Source organism: Leuciscus leuciscus, assembly GCF_965113295.1.
Source record: "Leuciscus leuciscus genome assembly, chromosome: 22".
Classification (NCBI taxonomy): Eukaryota; Metazoa; Chordata; class Actinopteri; order Cypriniformes; family Leuciscidae; genus Leuciscus; species Leuciscus leuciscus.
Window position 1 is genome coordinate 13,053,171 of NC_138746.1, and position 19,812 is coordinate 13,072,982.

Below are 19,812 nucleotides of genomic sequence, written 5' to 3' on the forward strand. Positions count from 1 at the left end.
GTGGCCTACATTTGCATCGCCGCAAACTGGAATCGCGTTGTGCACACAGCCCAAAATTTACCATTATCTGATTTACATAATTCCTTAAGTGAATTGCGTTCTCAAGTAATACAGATAGCATGCAAATAAAATATTTTATGGCCGTAATCCTTTCTTAATTAATTACCCCTCAGACTTTAAACATACATTATGCATTTTGTTTAAAATCTGTCGTTATTGCAATAACTTCATAGAAACAAACAAGACCAATGTCTTATGATCTTATTGACAAATGCCTTATATTGTTAAATGCTAAAAAGGTGTCCAAAGAAACAAATGAGACAGGAATATGCATTGTTTTTTTCAAAATAGCTGTGTGGGGTTTCTACAAGCAGACAGAGTGTTCTTTTTTAAGTTTTATAAACCCACTTTTCACTGGAATTTCACACTCTTAACAATGCAGATGAACCGTGGTCTGAAATCTATTTAAATTTATGGCAGAACTCAAACAAGAGCCTGTTGGATTGTTTTAAATCCCAAAGGCAATCATTAATGCAAACATATTCCATTATAAAGAGTCACCTTGAGCTAGTACAGGTTTGTTATACATATGAAATTAAGAGTCTGCCTTGCATCTTTATGGCCATAGATTTGTCTGTGCAGTATCTGAGAGTCCTACTGAGGTCTTCGTATAAAAGACTCTCCTCATCCAGGGTTTAACAAAGCAAAAAAATATTGCATTTGGAATAATTCCCTGGCCAGGTAGATGAACAGCATGTGTCTGAGTGCAGCAAATTGGCAGGAATATGGACATTACATTCACCACTAGGCCTGTCACGATTATGAAATTTGGGTGACGATTAATTGTCTAAAAAATAATTGCGGTTATGCCGATTAATTGCCAGTTTTAGGGCTTTGGCGATTAATTGTCTGTTTTAGGGCTTTGGCGATTAATTGTCTGTTTTAGGGCTTTGTCATAATTTTTTTGTGTGCTTCATTCATTAAATAATTGTGATGAATTTAATCCTTTGTAAGTTATCATTTTGCATTGTAAGATTACAGTTTACACCTTTAAATATTAAATAAATGTATTCAATAGCTATGACAATTTTCTTAATACACTTAGTGTATTAATCAGCAGCAAAGTAATTCTTGAAAAAATCTGCACTGTAATTTTATGAAATCTAAACATGTTGATAAAACAAATTACTATTAGTACTCTTATAAAATTAATTCATGTATTAATTACATTTTATTTATATATGAATGTAAAGAATCACATATATATATATATATATCAACATTGATAATAATAATGAATGTTTCTTGAGCATCAAATCATCATATTTGAATGATTTCTGAAGGATCATGTGACACTGAAGACTGGAGTAATGATGCTGAAAATTCAGCTTTGATCACAGGAATAAATTACAGTTTAAAATGTGTGTGTGTGTGTGTGTGATGTATGTACATCTATCTATCTATCTATCTATCTATCTATCTATCTATCTATCTATCTATCTATCTATCTATCTATCTATCTATCTATCTATCTATCTATCTACACACTACACACAAATAATATACAATTAAATTATGCTATTTTAAATGTATTGTGCAGCTTTTTAATGGGGCAACAAGATATGATATATACGAAAGAACAGAACAAGATAGGCTTTTAATAATCTTACAGTGCAAAAGAAACACGAAAATATGAAACACTTCAAAACAGAGCGGCACAAAGCACGTATGCATTTCGCGGGTGCAGAATGATGTGCTCAAAGCAACATAGGGTCACAATGCGCATTTAAAACTTCACGGCACAAAGCAAAGAAATGTCGAGCTCACAAATCCTAGTGTATATCTGTCCAACAGTTTATTGAGCGTTTGTTTCTTCACAGTTTTAAATTCCAGTTATTGTGCGTTTGATGCCAATGCATAGTCCTTGTGCTGTGTGTGATCTAACAGGCACACGGTAGCGAGTCGTTTAGAAACAGCAACAAACTCCAGCAAAATAAAATAATTTTATGCAAATCCACAGCCCTTTTTCTACAGATCAAGTATTATAACGTAAATATATCATATTGGTGAGAGTTTCCTGTCGTAACCGGACGAGGCGTGCTGTTTGAATGCTGAACGGAGAATGATTGACAGCTGCAGAGGAGGGAAGACGAGTTTCCGTGAACTTTAATTTAACGATGTAAATATATTTCTGTCCCTCACATTAAGCTATAGAATGGCTCCAGGTGACTTTGAATATATTGCTGGAAAACTTAATTAGTGCTTGTCCATTTCTTTTGGTCCATGACTCCCCCTTGTGCCGAAGGCCTATAAAAGAGCGCAATAATCGCGGTTGTCTAAAACAATCGCGGTTAGATCAAATAATCGCGATCAGACGGTTATTTAATTATCGCGACAGGCCTATTCACCACCATGCAAAAAGACATTTGTGTATCACAAATCTTAATCTGGGGATAGACACAAATGTTATTGCAGAAACATTTAACTCATTTCCTTAATTTGTATGTAAGAAAAAGTAGATGCCTTTTAGGAGTAGATTTTATTTAGCTCTATAATATTTTGTTAGAATGTTTCAAAACTGAGCTCTTTAACTCCGTAGGGGTACTGGATAACTGTCAAGCTTATAAGTGTCAGATTTGCTATTTGTACTTTACTGGGAATAAATATGAGGAACCCTTCATTTTGTCATATTTGAAGAGGATTCTGCTGTGCTTAGACATGCTTACTTGAGTGCCTTTTGAAATGAATCCTGGGAGACAGGCCTACCTTTTGAAACAACAGAACATTTTCTTCGTGGATTGACATGAAAGGAAAGTTAAAGCTTTCAGACTTGAAACCGAACAAATGTCATCTGACGAACAGTTTTCCAGGACTGGAAATGAGGCGGCAGCCTTTTCACCGTCTCCTGCCTCTACTTTTGTCTGTCTGTCCATTTTTAAGTCAATCTGGAGACACCCACAGTGCCAACGCCTACACACATATATTTGTGTCTACTCACAAAATTACCATCTGAACCATCTCATCTGCACAATTCGTCAGCTGGCGTATACCGGAGCCCAACAAAATATGATTACGCCTCTCAGAAATGTTGTGAAAGCTTAAGTGTCTCCTGACCTTTTGTCCATTTAAAGCATGATGGAAAAAGTGCTTGGGTCACTTTGACATGATACAGAGATGACATCGGTAAGTGTTTATTAAAGCTGAAGGGGCTACAAGGGCCCGTATCAGTGATCAGGCTTCTATGTCATCAAAGCCCTTCTGTGTCAGCCACAGCCGAACGGTAATCAACATAAAACAGAAACGCTGTCTGCCGTAATTACAAGCTTTCTGAAGTTTCAAGTTTTGTGAAGAGCCACAGAACACCTTCAGCAATCAGAGAGAATTGAAAAACTGAATACCTCTGTTAAATATCACCCTTTTTTTTTGCTTTTCCAATGGCAGGATTTAATCAGAAAGGTGACAGTGTCAATTTATTTCTGACAAAAAGCCTTTAAGCTTAATGATTTGAATCTACGTACCCATTATCTGTGTTACAGAGTAAAGGTGTTGATAGGTTCCATTGTTCACAACAAAAAAAAAGACTTTGTGACATTTTGTTGAAATACATTACAAGAACATCATCATCTTAAAAAGAGCTTCTTTCAAAAGGGGATAATTCACCTAAAAATGTCCATTCTGTCACTTTCGTGTTGTTCCAAACCTATATGATTTCATTTTTTTTGTGGAACAAAACATTTTTTTTATTTTTTTTTGCACACACAATGAAAACCAATGTGGTCCAGTGTTGCTTCAATAAATCAGTTAGTCAGTCTATAATTGTTCCACAAAAGTCATACAGGTTTGAAAAGACATAAAGGTATAAGTAAATGATGACAGAACTTTCATTTTTTGGTGAACTATCCCTTCAATGCCTTTCCAGTTCACTCTCAGTTCAAAATATGCATAATACGGTTTGGAGGAAGAAAAGCTCTCTTTATCTAATTCATTAATGATATGATTAATTCTTCACACAGAATTCCTGACTTGATGTTTTTCCATCTCTAGGAGGAAGAGCTGAGAAAAAGTGGAGAGGCGAAATATGGACATTTGAGCAACGATCTTCATGTTTTAATTGAAGTTTTTGCACCACCTGGAGAAGCCTATTCCCGCATGAGCCATGCCCTGGAGGAGATTAAGAAATTCCTTGTTCCAGTAAGTTTATATACTTGAATTCCTTGAAAGAGATGGGGAGCTGGAAGCCAAGATGAGATGAGTACACTAACCAGTGCTGAACTCTTGTGCTCTCCTGCATGCATAAATTTGCCTATGTTTAGTGCAAGGGGAAAAAGAGATTCTAGAGTTATGCATATGATTATATATAAAAGAATTGGATGTTGAATATGTTGGAATTGGCTGAAAATGCTGTTAGTTTCTGATAATATCTTTTCAAAATTAACTTCATTCTAGGTTATGAATTTTCTTTTTTCTTTTTTTTTTATATGTATATATTACCACTGTTTTAAAGTTTTGCTCAGTATGGGTCAATATATATATATATTTTTTTTTTTATAATCAATACTTATATTCTTCAAGGAGGCATTACATTTTTTCTAAAAGGACACTCAAGACATTTACTGAAGATTTTTCCATAAGATTTCTATTTAAAAAAAAAATGCAGTTCTTTTGTACTTTCTACTTATCCAAAAATCCTTAAAAAAAATTGTATTACGGTTTCCACAAAAATATTAATCAGCACAACTGTTTTCCACTGTGATGATAATAAGAAATGTTTCTTGAGCACCAAATCAGAATATTTGAATGAATTCTGAAGGATCAAGTGAGTTGCTGAAAATACTGCTTTGCCATCACAGGAAACATATATTAAAATAGAAAATTATTTTAAATTGTAATAATATTTCACAATATTATTGTTTTTACTGTATTTTTTATCAAATAAATGCAATCTTGGGGAGCATGAGACTTCTTTCTAAAACAATAAAAAAAACTTTTGAACAGTAGTGTATACTCACTAGCTTATACTTTTTAGTAATATTAATAATTAATTAGTCACATTACTTTGACACATTAATCTCCTTTGAGAGCTCCAGGACTGACCTTGTCTATGCACTATAAGCATGGGTATTCAATTAAAGTTACAAGGGGTCTGATCTCTATCTATCCCAGCTGAGGTCAGGACAATTCTTTTTTGGAAGAGTTATACATTTCCATCGGGGCAGCCGTAGTACTTTGTTAAAGAAAAATGATTAAACACACAAAATAGTCATCAAAGATTATAATCTTGGGCCCCGAGAGCCAAAGTAGTGATGTCTAAGATCTTAAGAAAAATATGGACCATTTTTATATTTTGTTCAAAGTAATAAACTACTAAAAACAAACAACGTACATAATCTAATAATCAAAACTCTCATCATGAGCACAAAACAAAGTTAACTAGTAATTTCAAATTTTTTTTGTCTTCCCTTGCCATCTTCAAATAATTTTCCAAATTATAGCATTGTTTATTATGAAATGCTCCTAAAACATGGTTTTGTTAAAAGGTCGGAGTCATCTTTATGAATATAATAAATACAATTTATTATACAAATACAATTATGATAAAAATAATTGTATTTGCTGCATTCTTTGCTGTTTTCTGCAGTGTTTTAGTAAAAATATCTATTTTGCCGCTCACTGTGATTATGCTGCTGTTGTTAAAATAACCGCGTCACCTGCAGCTCTTATTGTGCCGCTTTACATCTTTAGCAAGAGAGAGAAGCAACGCACATAGAATGGAAAGGGCTTGAATGAGGCACGTTTGGCTCTAGATAAAACTATCAGAGGATGTAGCGCTGAAAGATCATGACCGTAAACGAGCGTGAGCACTTGTGGTGTCAACCGCTCCGTTGTTTTGACACAGTGCTCACTTTAAACTGTAGAAATGGTAAAATGGCGCAATTATGTCCCACGGTCCGGATGGAACGAAGCCGGGGTCCGTTTCTCCATTTGAATACCACTCCTATAAAGTCTAGACTATAAATATTAATGAAGCGGTATGAAGTGTTGGCCTCAGGAAGGAAGTGCTCAAGGAGAGATTCCCTATATTCGCCTCTTGGGCCACATCTTTGTTAGCCTGACGCCGTCATACTCAGATTCTAGTCAGAATATGAGTCTGATACTGCTCCATTGGGCTGTGATTGAGGGGCGTGTTTCAACCGAACCAGGAAAGAAAATGCCTCTGCACTCAATTGGATATACCTACAACCAATCAGAGCAACAGAGTAAGTGACGTATGTTCTTCATTCATCTTTTCGATCTCAATTCTCCAGCAGCAGTCATCGTTGTTGTAAACTAATTCAACCCAAGCACTCTTTGTTGACGTGGATGATCACGTTGCTGTTGATCATCTGTCCATCATCAGATGAAGCCCGCCCTGACAATTTGATTGGTCTGAACAGCTCTGGTTCGAGCATTGTTGCTCCAAATCCAAACGGATCAAAGTCCAGACCGCACTTCCCGACCTCAAATGTTGTGGGCGGGGCTAAGTTCGGCTGGCATCCAGACTACATCTTTGTATCATCCACAGCACTGATCTGGTTACATCCTCCATGTATTTCTGTCAGTGGTGAACCATGTTTTATCTTTATGCCCACTGCGGAATACCAATTAGATAAGTTTTCAATCTCAATTGCTCTGTTCCAAAACATAGTGAACTAACTCTGTAGACACGCTTCTGACATAATTATGATGCCTCCTTTTTTCAGAAATTCTAAGGAACTGCGTGTATCCATTTCAGTTAGCATGCTGCAATAAAAGCAGCTGCGTATGTAGGCAGCTCATTAGGGTTTGAAGCTAATGTCTTTATGTCTTTCCTTCTTTGAATGTGTTTATACATTTATCTTTGTCAGAAAGCTTGATTCCTGTCAGGATTAAAGGACTGTGCTGGCATCTCAAGATGGTGCACTTTGAAGTGTTAATAGTATCCAGGCAGCCATGTGAATTTAAATATTTCTTGATATTTCACAGCATTTGTTTTATAGAGACATGACATTACAAATTCACTTTGGCCCATTTATAATGAACAATTTTGCTATGCCCCTTAATTCCACTGAAAACAAACCTTAATGCTATGGCACACATGACATTCTAGTGAATTGTATGCTTCTGACTTTGTTGCAATAGTTTCAGGAAGCCCTTTTCTGTTACAGCATCACAATGCCCTTGTGCACAAAGCAAAGTCTATTAAGAAATGTTTTACTGAGTGTAGTGTGGAAGAATTTAACTGACCTGCACCAAGCTCAGACCTGAACACCTAGCCACTGTGACTGGGATGAATTGGAACACAGACTGTGAGCCAGAACACCTCACTCAACATTATTACCTGTCATTGGTGATGCTCTAGTGTCTGGATTGGAGAAAATCCCAGCATCCATGTTTTAACATCTGCTGGAAAACCTTCCCAGAAAAGTGGAAGCTTTTAGAAAGGGGAGACTCAACTCCCCAATAATGCCCGTGGTTATGAAATTAAATGCTCAACACTACAGTTAATAAGATTTTTAAAAGGGTCCTATTATGCTTTTCCACTTTTTCAACTTTAGTTAGTGTGTAATGTTGCTATTTGAGCATGAAAAAGATCTGCAAGGTTACAAAGCTCAAAGTCCACTCCAAAGGGAGATATTATTATATTAACAGAATCCGCTTTTCAAGAACTACAGAGCGATTTTTCCGGATCTTATGAAGTCACAATTGTACTAATTTAAATAATCCCCGCCCTCGGAATACACAAAAAAGGGGACGAGGCCTGGTTGAGCTGCATTAGAGAAGACATTGTTCAAAGAGACACTGTTTTTTCCCAAACTCATTTGTTTGACCTTCCTAAGGCTGACGAACTTAGATTGGTTAAAACTTATTTCCCCAACATTATAACCCCAACGTTTATTTTATGGAGAACAACTTGCTTTTGTAAGACGGTGGCCACTCCTTAGGACAATTAACCATGGTTTTGTGATCGATTACTGTTTTTATTACCTTAGTTTTCCGACAAATATCACTATTAAATGGTGGATAACATCGTATCTTTAATGTATAGCAAAATGACAAAAAACATACCACTTTGAAACGTCCTGTGAAATCCGTGCTTGTAAAGTCTTTGCATGAAATCTATTCTGCATGATCCTCTTGTTCGTTAACATTGTCAGGGTCTGAATCGGCTCGAATTGGTTTGAAATTGACGCCATCCTCAATATTTACACTAGAGAAGAACTTGCTGTTATGGAGGGCCGAGACATTTCTCGAACACGCGCTTAATTTGTTTGTAAATCTACAGTATATCATTCTCATACAATAAAGCTGCACACATATTACCGTTAGCTCTGGATTAAATTGCACTATGAATTGTGAAGTTCCATTGAATGAATTTTATAATTCCAGCTAAGCAGTGGTTAACATAGTATAAATATGTCTTTAAAAACCAAACAAACAAAATGCCTTTGCAGCCTGGACTACTGATAGGCCCAAACCTTTGTTGATAAGGCCTACAGAAAGCCCATTATGTGAATACGATTACGCAACCTCACACATTGCCTCAGAAAAAGAGTGAATCGTGCAAAACGCAGCATCTTTAGTAGGTGTGAGTGGGTTCTCCTCAGCGGCAGCACTGTACGTCTATTGACTGTAGTCTCATTAAGAAGGAAACTGGGTAACTGATTTTGTTGGAGGAAGTCTTCTTCATTTACCATTAATACATGAGAGGATGTAGACACAAGCAAAAACAAGTTCATTCGATCTTTTTTATTCTGACTGTACGCGATTTGACCTGGTGTTTCTAAGACTCAATGTTTATATCCTGAATCAATGCATTACCGCTGTTATTAAATCTGATTCAGAACATAATCAGCTTCACCACGAGACACTCTACATAAGGAATCCATCAGAGTTCTCATTGCATCTGATCAGTATAAAATACATTTCTGTCAGTCTGTTTGTTGCCCTAATTTCTCAAGGCAGGGAGTGCAGTCAGACTGTTTAGGTGCTACAACATGGACTTCTCTGGCAACAGCTAATGCTGATCCAAGCACAAAATCCACCTCACTTACCCACACCTCCCACCTTTCAACCTGGTATAGAAACTATCAAAATTCCTAACACTGGGTCTTGGATTTCTTTGGTGATTGTCTCTGTAGCTACTAAAAGTGTCTTCAGAGGACTGTGGACGGATCAACCCCCTTAAAAAAATCATTCTCATTTATCCTGTTTTACCAATTAGCACTGTGGCTGCTTAGTCAACAGTAGTCGATGGATATTTGTGTAGAGTTTTAGTAAATGCACTACCGTTTAAAAGTGTGGGGTCAGTAAGATTTTTTTATGAAAGAAAATAATGTTTATTCAGCAAGGATGCATTAAATTCATCAAAAGTGACAGCAACAAGACGAGATATGCTGTTCTTTTATTCATAAAAAAAAAAGATCATGGTTTTTACATAAATATTAAGCAGCACAGCTGTTTTCATTATTGTTAATAATAAGAAAGAAGATGTTTTTTTGAGCATCAAATATTCTAATTATTTCTGCAGGTAATGGCTGGTAAAAATTCAGCTTTTTCACCACTGGAATAAATTACATTTTAAAATATATGTATTATATAAATATATAAATCATTTTTCCACAGTCAGTTATTTGTTAACAAAAAATCCTAACAAAGCAGTCAAAAGTTTGTTGTTCTGACCATTGCAGTGTAATAGAGTCTTTAGTATATATTTTATATATTAAACTCTATTTATGCTCCATTTCTACATTTTCTCTACTATACTCTTAATATTACAAGGTACAGTGGACACAGAAGCAGCTCTAATGCAGTTTTTATTGATTGTTGAGCATATCTCTGTGGAAAGGCCTTTCTCCTTTAGCTGCCATGTCTGATATTTGCCTGTACACAGCAGTTGTGCCAAACAGGAAGGGAAATAAGTGGCTGGTGGAAATGAGGCTCCGTTTATCTGCCTGTGGCAGCGACATGATAATAAAATAAGCGCTATCCACTCTGTAATCGTCCTTGTGATTCAGGGCCCTGTCATGTTCAATCAAATGAGAGAGGGACTTTATAAATGCAGAAAGTGGAATTATTCTTTCACAACAATGCACTGATAGCGGATGTCAAACAAAGTTAATAAGCCAGTGCTCTATTTTTCTCCTGCCTCTATCATTCCTCTTACTCTAAATGAAAGATATGTGTGCATCACGGTACCTCATTTCACACTATATTTTCAGTGTGTGTTGGAGTGCGTGTCTTATGGTGCCATTTTGTTAGTATGTATGCTAAAATGTTTATTGTCCTCCACATCTGAAAAACACAGGTTTCATTTTTTTTTTTTTACACACATTTTTTGTTTGAAGTCAGCAAAACTTTCTGGCAGTATATTTAACATTCCCGGCCAACGTTCTGGTTGTCTGGCAATGCATTTAAAGCTCTGTTGCTTTGATGCTGGTGTCTGCAGGATGTGCATCCAACTGGATCATTTCTTTTTGCAGTGGTTGAAGAGAAGCATGTCAGATGAGATTCACATACAACACCTTTGCCTTGGTATATAAATGTGTTTTTTTTTTATGGCAGGTTTGTTTTTTTCCTCCCACAGGATTACAATGATGAGATCAGGCAGGAGCAGCTTCGTGAGCTCTCCTATTTAAATGGTTCAGATGACCCAAGCCGAGGAAGAACCACGCGAGGACGTGGCTTACGTCTGACCTCCACAGCCTCCACCCGGTACAGTCGCTTCACCCCGTCACTCCTCTGAAGAATCATAGAAACCTTTTAGCTCACCCAAATATGACATCATTTATTCACCTTCATGTCGTTCCAAAAATGATTTCTTCCAAGGAACAAGAAACAAGAAATTTTGGAGATTCTTAAAGATATAAAAATCTGATTTCATTTCAAATAATATGATATAATATCATTCAAAAAAATCTACATTTTGATTCCCTAACATCTGCGCTCTGTTGGATCATGAAAGTGCCCTGAGGCTCAGTGTTATTAATCAGGTTAGCAGGTGAAGCTTTATTGGTTCTCATCAAAAGCATAACTTATATATACCATCATACATTATTTACACCGTCTTTAATGTTTATTTAATAAATTCCACACTGCACTTGTTCTGGCTTGCTGGAGCCTCTGAAGATCCCTTTAGGATTCTCCCACAACAACGACAGCTTGCGTTACCTCAGGTAGTAATAATAGATTCAAAATATGATATTTCTGTTTACCGTTCCTGGCGGATAAAGCTATAAAGTGCCTCTTCCACTTGATGTGCTCCTTGTGGTGCCCTGAGAAGTCATTAGCACACATCAGCATGGCAAAAACAACACTGACGAGGCCATTAGTCTCTGTAGGGTCTTTGGATTTGGATAGACTGAATGTGGATCTGGACAGACCGAAACATCTGCCATTCACCAGGGTTGCCAACTCCATCTGCCATGTTGCATCTGTAATCAGGTCGAATATTACTCTAGAAACAAACAACTTTACCCCTTGATTCATCCTAAAAACAGTAGCAGATCAAAATAAAGTTGTCTCTCATCATAGTGAATGAAACAATGTGTTCTACAGGTCGGTTTTTGATGCCATGCTTCACTGCCACTGTTATAGTGTGTTACCAGAGCAGTGCTGTAAAAGAAAAGAGCTGAGGCAGTGAATATCGCAATAGCTTTGAAAACTCATGGTTCACAGGGCTTTAATAGGCTGTCTGTGATGAAAACACTAGCTAACAGCAACCCACTATTATTGCACTGCAGCAAATGACTTCACACAAAATGCTAATTTTTTATCTGTAAACACTGGAGTTGTGCTGCACTAATTTTGCATAGTGCTGTCACTGCATGTGGTTCTGCATTACGGTTATATTACGGTAATGTCAAACAATTATGGGTAAATTTGGTGATAGACTGGAGTCAAGTTAACACTTTTACTGAAGTGCCTAAGATAATGGCTACACTGTAAATTGCATATTCAGAAGAATCAAAATGGTTACACATTACATTATAGCTAATTGTACATAGACAAACTGTTTTGAATATGAAATTGAGATTTTTTTTAATGGCATTCAATTATTGACATTGTTGGAATATTGGTTCATGAATAATCTTTGTTGTATTTTAGCTCAATTTTAAATACGCACACACACACACACACACACACACACACACACACACACATATATATATGTGTGTATATATATATATATATATATTATACTAATACATATTTTTATTTTCATAAAAAACAGAAAAAGGCTATTTTGTGCTTAAAATCATATCATTCCATTTACTTTGTTTTTAGAGGTCGAGGAGGGACCGCTCCACCCACTCCTCCTGGACGAGGAACAGCAGCACCCAGAGGAACTGTGAGCACGCGCTCCTCCGTCACCACACCAACACTAGCCAGAGGAGTCTCTGCACCCCGGACCAGAGGAACTACAGGGACCCCTGGATACAGAGCCTCTGTACTGCAGGCCACACACAAATCATATGATGACTACGTAAGTGAAGATTACGTGTTTTAAATATTATTTTTTTTGTAGTGTTTACGTGTTTTAGTTAAATGGGGTGCATTTTCTACACCAAGAAATTGGTGAACATTTTCTGATGTTCTACTGTATACGACCAAAGTTGAGTTGATGTTTATTACTGAAAGTATTGCTTATACACCCACACAAAACCATATAAACACGCTCACAAAATAAAAGGCTTGGCAGAAGAAAGGTTTATGAATCCTTAAATCAAATCCACTGAGGTAAATGGGCAAAAACTCACAGGAATGGCCTTTCTATTTACCAAAGGTTGATGAATCAGTGGAGACAGAACCCATTTTGACAGATTGAATGCCTTAAGATGTTAGTCCACATGTTCACATACTGTGAAGAACAGCCATGTGGTACAAAAAGGAAAGCATCTGCTCACTCCATTGACTATTATTTGAGGCTGGCAATGAGTTTGACTAACACTTTCAGTATTATAATTAGGATAATTATTATTATCATTATAATAAAACAGTGGATCCTTTTCGCCATTTGTAGGACACCACCTCCACATTGCAGACTTTTTGCACCCAGGTGTGCACAAGGTTAGTTTTGAGAATTCTCTGCCAAGTGAACGTCAAACTCCAACCTAATGAAAAAAGCAATATCTCATGGATTCGATTCCCTCTGAGCTTTTGCCTAATGCAAAAGTCCTATATGTGCAGCACTGTGGCAGATTGGTCTGTCTGCATGGGGAAATGTTAGAGTACAGACTCATTACCAACATGAATTGAGTTCTGCTGGAGAGCCTCTGTATTACTGGAGACATGAAAAACGTGGAAATATTTCTGAGTAATTGGGTCTTGGGTAGGCAGGTGGAGGAAAGTGGACCAGGAAATGAGTAGTTCACTAGGAACACCATTCCAAATCTAACCTTGCCCATCTTCAACCTCAGGGATTTTTCCCTAGAAAATGTGAGAATTCCAATAGTTATTTGTGGAAATATGTGTTTAATAGTATGCATATCTTCATGTCTTCTATCATTTTCTATACATAATACACACATAGAGAGAGATTTGAATCTGGAAATTGCATCTTGTATTAACTATTCACATTTCATTGATAAGAATCATTTTATAGGATTCAGTATCTTTATGAATCATATTAAATGTGTGCGATTAACGCAACAGCTGAAAAGTTATATTACAGTAATATCAAACAATCATGGAAAGGTTTGGTGCTGATATACTAACTAGATAATGAAAACACTGTCGATTGCATAATCATAATAATACAAATTATTATAAATAAATAAATATAACATATATTAATAATTATTGTAATATATAAATGATAAGCTTGGTAAACTTGGAGAGGATTTTTTTATTTTTATTTATCCAAACCCTTAAAATAATATGCACTGCCAGTTATATTCTTTAATGAAATAGAAATTTATTCACAAGCTTAATAGACAAAAAATTACAGAGAAGGTTGAGAAAAGAATCTAATTCTATGGGTGTGTGTGTGTATATACTATGTACTGTATGTTCAATAGAAAGAGTCAGGCAGTTTTTTTTTATGGATTTTCTGTCTGCTTTTATACAAACTTTGCTGTCATCCAGGTTTAAAATGTATAAAATGAAAGACGCATGAATATCCACTGCTGTGTGGCAATGTTCTGCTCTTTTTGTTGGTGAGCATTTAAATCCAGTTAATCAGCTCTTATGCATCAGCCGAGCCGTGCCAGACATCCTCCTCTCCCTCTCAGCACAACAGCTTTACTTAAAGATCACAAGTGCTTTCTCAGAGGGCTCTTCACTCTTCTACAAACCAGTCCGGCGCTCTATGAGCTGACGCCCCTTTTCTTACCACAAAATAAACAAACCTCTGAATGTGGCTAAGTAGAAAACTAGTGGGATATCTGTGCTCTAACATTTTAAAATAATGTTCAAAGCTGCTGGTTGATTTGCAGTTATCCAGTTTTTCTTATCTGTTTGCCGTTGTTTGTATGTTGTTTGATGTTAAAATACTTTTTCCTATCCCGTCTTAATATGCAGAGTGGCCATAAGTCATTTGTAGGTGAGTATGCTGAAAAGTGTCAACACTGAGGATCAGTGGCGTTATCAAACATTGTTTTGTTTGTTTGATTATTCTGACCAGCCCGGCATAGCAACAGGGTCTCAACCAATGGTGTTAGATTGGGGGTGGAGCCATCTGCTTATCTCGATCAATGGCAGATGGGTAAAACTGTTTGAGAACAATGATTACTTTTTCAATTCGGTTGGATAAAACTAGTTTTTAAAGGGATAGTTTGGTTAGTTTGCTGATCGCCCTTGTCTTTTATCAGGTGTGAGGGTTTAGGCTATGTGAATTTAAAATCCCTTGATATTTGTTGTTCTTATTGCCTGACGAAGACCTTGTTTGATTGAAACATTGAAATTTAAGTTGTATATTTAAGTTTCCTGGGAATTTATGTTTTTCATTTCTTTGATTTTGACTTTTTCTTGACCAAGCACCTTCCCAATTTTGCATGCGCACACTACTACTTTTAATAACTTGAAAGATATTCATATTAATCAAGCGGATTAATCTAAGTCTTTTGAAGTCAAGCAAGCATGTTTGATCCTCCGTTTACCATTTGGATATACATGGAATGACATGAGGGTCAGAGTAAATGATGATTGAATTTTTTATTTATTTATTTTTATTTAAACTAACCCTTTAAAATAGGGACTATACGCTCCCCAAAACACCCTAGAATTTTCCATCCATAATATACTGTTTAAATGTACAAACTGTTAAACAACCCAATTAAAAACCATACAGAATGCATTCTAAGGTCACAACCAGCACAGTGTGGATAAATAAATGAAAAGGGTCTATGACTGTGAAAGAAGACTTTGGGCCCTATTTTAACGATCTGAAACGCAAGTGTCAAAGCGCAAAGCGCAAGTAACTTTGTGGGCGGGTCTCGGCGCTGTTGCTATTATACCGGCGGGATAAATGCCTCTTGCGCCAGGCGCAAATCTAAAATGGGTTGGTCTGAAGTAGCTTCATTATTCATAGGTGTGGTTTGGGCGTAACGTGAAATAAACCAATCAGAGCGTCATCTCACATTCCCTTTAAGAGCAGACGCGCTTTTTCCATAGCGGATTGCTATTGTAACGGCGGATTTGCCAGGCGCGCGCCAGCAGCGGTTCACAGCCAAGGAGAGCAACGCTCTCGTCACGGCCGTAAAAGAGAGAAGTTACATGAAAATGGAGAAATGTGTAAGCTAGATGTATGCTTTTATAATAAATTGTTTATCTATCTATCTATCTATCTATCTATCTATCTATCTATCTATCTATCTATCTATCTATCTATCTATCTATCTATCTATCTATCTATCTATCTATCGTAATAATGTATGATTTGCAAAAATGAAAACTGCTGCTTCTGTGTAGATGAGAGAATCAAAGTGCGCGTTGTGCACACGCTACATTGATTATGGCCAAGCATGCGCCCTTAAAATAGCCTATGAATAACATGCGCAACGCGCCACTGACTTTAAACTATTTTTTCCTGGTTAGTGGCGCAATTGTTTTCTAAACCTGCAAAATAGCAAGAAGGAACGTTTGCGCCGGAACACGCCTCCTCTTTGCGCTGAACCGCCCCCGGGAGCGCAAGTGTATTTCTTAGTTAACCGACGTGCTTCTGTGGAGGGAAAAGTCCGCTTTGCGCGGGTGCAAAATAGGAATGATACATGCGTCGGTGTACAAAGTCACTTGCGCTGGGTGCAAGATAGGGCCCTTTGAGTGTCTCGTATATCACAGTAAACCTCTTAGACACACAATCACACACCACTTCACATGGCAAGAGCCGATTCAACGTGCAGAATAGAATGTTGCAAAAAGGCTTCGCTCGCACAGTTCTCACAAGGTTCTCACCATGGCTGTAATTGTTTTTTAACAATGGGCTCGCTTACGCTGCTGACTTGACATTTTTGAGGTGAACTAATTATTGAAATGGAATTCTTCATGCAGAACTCCCTCGTTTAATAAAACAGATGTACGACACACCTCGAGAAGAAGTTTAATAATTTCCTGCTGAAGAGAAGCATGTGAAATGCCTAGAGGCTCTGCATATTATTTCAGGTCTAAGAGCTGCATAAAAAATAGCACAGAAAAGTAGAACTTCTGCTTTTGCTGAAAATATCATGAGTTATGTGGCTTGCTGTGGTGGTTCAATTGTTGTGTACAGTGCATGCAAATATCAGGCCTTATGCTTTCTATGAGCAATGTTATATTTACTGGTCAGTGATTACTGAATCAGAGCTCCTTGTCGTGCATAAATAACTCCTATTAAAAATTATTGCGACATGATTCGCAAATGCGAAATAGATTGCTCAGTTACACGACATCTGAAGGTTAGAAGTAATAGCCTACTAGTCTGTCATCAGCTTACTGAATTAGTTCTTTTATTTGGGTGATTGTAAAAGTTTGTGCTCCTATATTTCTACTGTGAGATCTTTGGCAATAAACAGTCTTAGTTTATTACAGAGCTCCCTGCATACATTTCTGCTGCCACCTTCTTAGTACTGGCAAACGACTGTGCTTTCAGGCAAATCCTGTGCTTTCAGGCTTCTCTAAATTGTTATTTTAGCTCTATAAATATTCATGTGGTTGTTCTTGAGTTGGTGGAAAGTGTCTTAACAATTCAATGAGCTGTTATCATATACGAATAGACATATCAATTATTTGCATTTCCAGGTGGTAAGTAGTAAGATATTTTAATTCTGTGGGAAAAATAAATAAATAAATTAAATTAAAACCTGACTCCTGGCCACAGACAATAATTTGCTTGATTACATTATTTGGTATATTGTAAAATCTGTGAAATCTGTTCTCTTGAAATCTTGTGCTCTTGAATATGTAATGATTTCTCCACATATGGATCAACACATGGTAATTGACATATTTGCATGGAAATGTATGGGGGAACTCAGAGAGCAGCTGTTTTAAAAAAAAAACTATTCAATCAGATTGTCGTCAAATCGCAATGAAACTACCTCATGTCTCAAAGCACCTAACATTACAATAATAATGAACATAAGCAACTTAAAGAGCACTGACCTGTATCACCTGACTGCTGCAGATTCATTTCACTGTTGATAGTGTAGCCATTGAAACGCATGAATTCGAATCACAGGTATAACGTCATGGGTTTCCATCTCTTGCTAATTACAGTAGTTATGGCCTGAACACATCATAAGCTCTTTGATTTGGTTCAGGTGGCTGTTTCAGTTTTGGTGTTTGCACTGACATCTGTCTAACTCTGCATACCATGAAACGCACTGATGACGTGTGATGTCTGCGCGAGCAGGGTGTGCAGAGGTATGGAAATACATACATTGACAGGCGGGTTGGACATCATATTGGACAAACATTTGATGTGCAGTTTCCCTTTAATATAAAATTGATGTGCAATGAAATCCCATTTTGATTATGTTTGAAAGAATTATGTGTCCTTTCAACGTTTGCAACAATCAGAACGGACCATAAAAAATAAAAAAATAAAAAAAATATATATATATTATTTTTTTATTTTTTATATATATATATTTTTTATATATATATATATGACCTGTTGAATGTCAGTATATTTCAGACTGCTTCATCCTGTCTGGCCTTAAGCCCATGTTTGCTCATACTTCAAACTGAAAATATTAGGCCTGAAAAAATGGTTGATAAATAAGGGGTAGACAAAGAGACTTCATTCAATAAGCAGACGGAGCCACAGCCAAAAAGCGTTTTCAACCATTCATTTCCTTTTGCTGCTCTCCAGTGAGGAATCATATTCAGTTGCCGTCCCACACAGTGATCAGTCACTGTCAAGAGATGTTGGTGGTTGTCAATTGATAATGAAGCTGAGTATTGAAGACCTTTGGCTGTCTGCTGTATTAATTACTCTTGCAGTGCTCTCTACCACTTGATTTATTTCCTGTTAGCTTGCTCAATAGGACCAGAGTTAATTGCTCTTTTAAATGAGTGTTGAAATGTAACAATCAAGCACCATTAACTAGAGCTTGCTCAAATGATGCGCAGTGGCTTGTAAGTGCATGGTAAAGTCAGGAAGGTCAGACACAATGACCTTTTAAACAGCACTTTGTTATTATACTAAGTAATATATTGTAATTATACCCTGGTCACACAATGTTTGCATAGATGTGCAAGGCCTCTGCATACTGTAAGATCCAAAATAGTTTTAATATCTGAAATTTGATGTATGGGTTTTCATGCGTTTTCATGTGTTCATATCGTAGTATGTCAAGTTATTTTGGGCGTATATTTTATAGTTATAGTTTTAAAGGAATAGTTCACTCACCCTCATATCTTTCTTTTTTTCTGATTTTCTTTCTGGAACAAAAAGTTCATCGCACAGATCGTAACATGACATGAGGATGAGTAAATTATGATCGAATTTTCATTTTTGGGTGAACTATTCTGTTTGGTCATTAAATGTCATAGCAGACAAAAAGGACACATCTTTTTTTTCATGAGTGTTAAAATGGAAGCTACTCCTTCCGCTCTTGATGAAATGACCCTATTAAACGGGTAGGTCAGCCTCTACCTCTCACTCTTCTGCTAAAATGTATTTCCTCAGAGAGCTGTTGGTATTAGTGTGATTGACATGTTCTGAAATATGCAATTAAATAGTACAACATGCTGCCTCTTCTGCTGTATACTCTGCTGCTTAAGATATGCATAGCACTCTATCAAGAGGCAATGTTAACAAACCGGTCAATAGTGGAAGAGGACAGACCCCTGACCCTATTAGCAGGAGGAAAAACTAATAGAAGGAAACTTGAGCGTTAGATCTCCTGAACAACTTAATCCCTGGCATAATCCATGATTTTCATTTAGTTTAATCCTTCTTCATACTCATAAAAGCAGACTGTTGTGCAGAATTTGAATGCAAAGGGAATAGGCTGGGTCAAAATAGCTTGCAGGTTTTTTTCTGGCAGATTAGGCCTAATAAAAAAGGAAGCATTTTCAGTTAGTCTGTCGAACAAGAAAATGGAAACACGAAACTGTATGTTATGAGTTTGCATTTATGAATAATTTGGAGTTTACCTAATAGATAGTTACTTTAATCAATCCAATATAGTGTCATAGCGTCATTGTATGATTGTAATATTGTGTATTATTTAGCATGAATGAAACGCTGTGTTGACAAATCAGAAACAAGGAACAGAATTATCGTTTTATCATTTATATTACTACACAACTCTCTGGAATACTTCATTCTGGATTTCCATCAGACCAAAATATAAAGCCAGAATTAAAGCA

General features: G+C 36.6%; 1 protein-coding gene across 7 annotated transcripts in view; it reads left to right on the forward strand.

The window, feature by feature from the left end:
* Positions 1–19,812, forward strand: part of khdrbs2 (KH domain containing, RNA binding, signal transduction associated 2) — a 64,058-nt gene that overhangs the window by 30,917 nt on the left and 13,329 nt on the right. For all 7 annotated transcript variants that reach the window (XM_082153842.1, XM_082153838.1, XM_082153839.1 and 4 more), the window contains exons 4-6: positions 4,045–4,191; positions 10,604–10,731; positions 12,304–12,502. In XM_082153842.1, the coding sequence (XP_082009968.1) occupies positions 4,045–4,191; positions 10,604–10,731; positions 12,304–12,502 (474 nt within the window). The remainder of the gene's footprint in view (positions 1–4,044; positions 4,192–10,603; positions 10,732–12,303; positions 12,503–19,812) is intronic.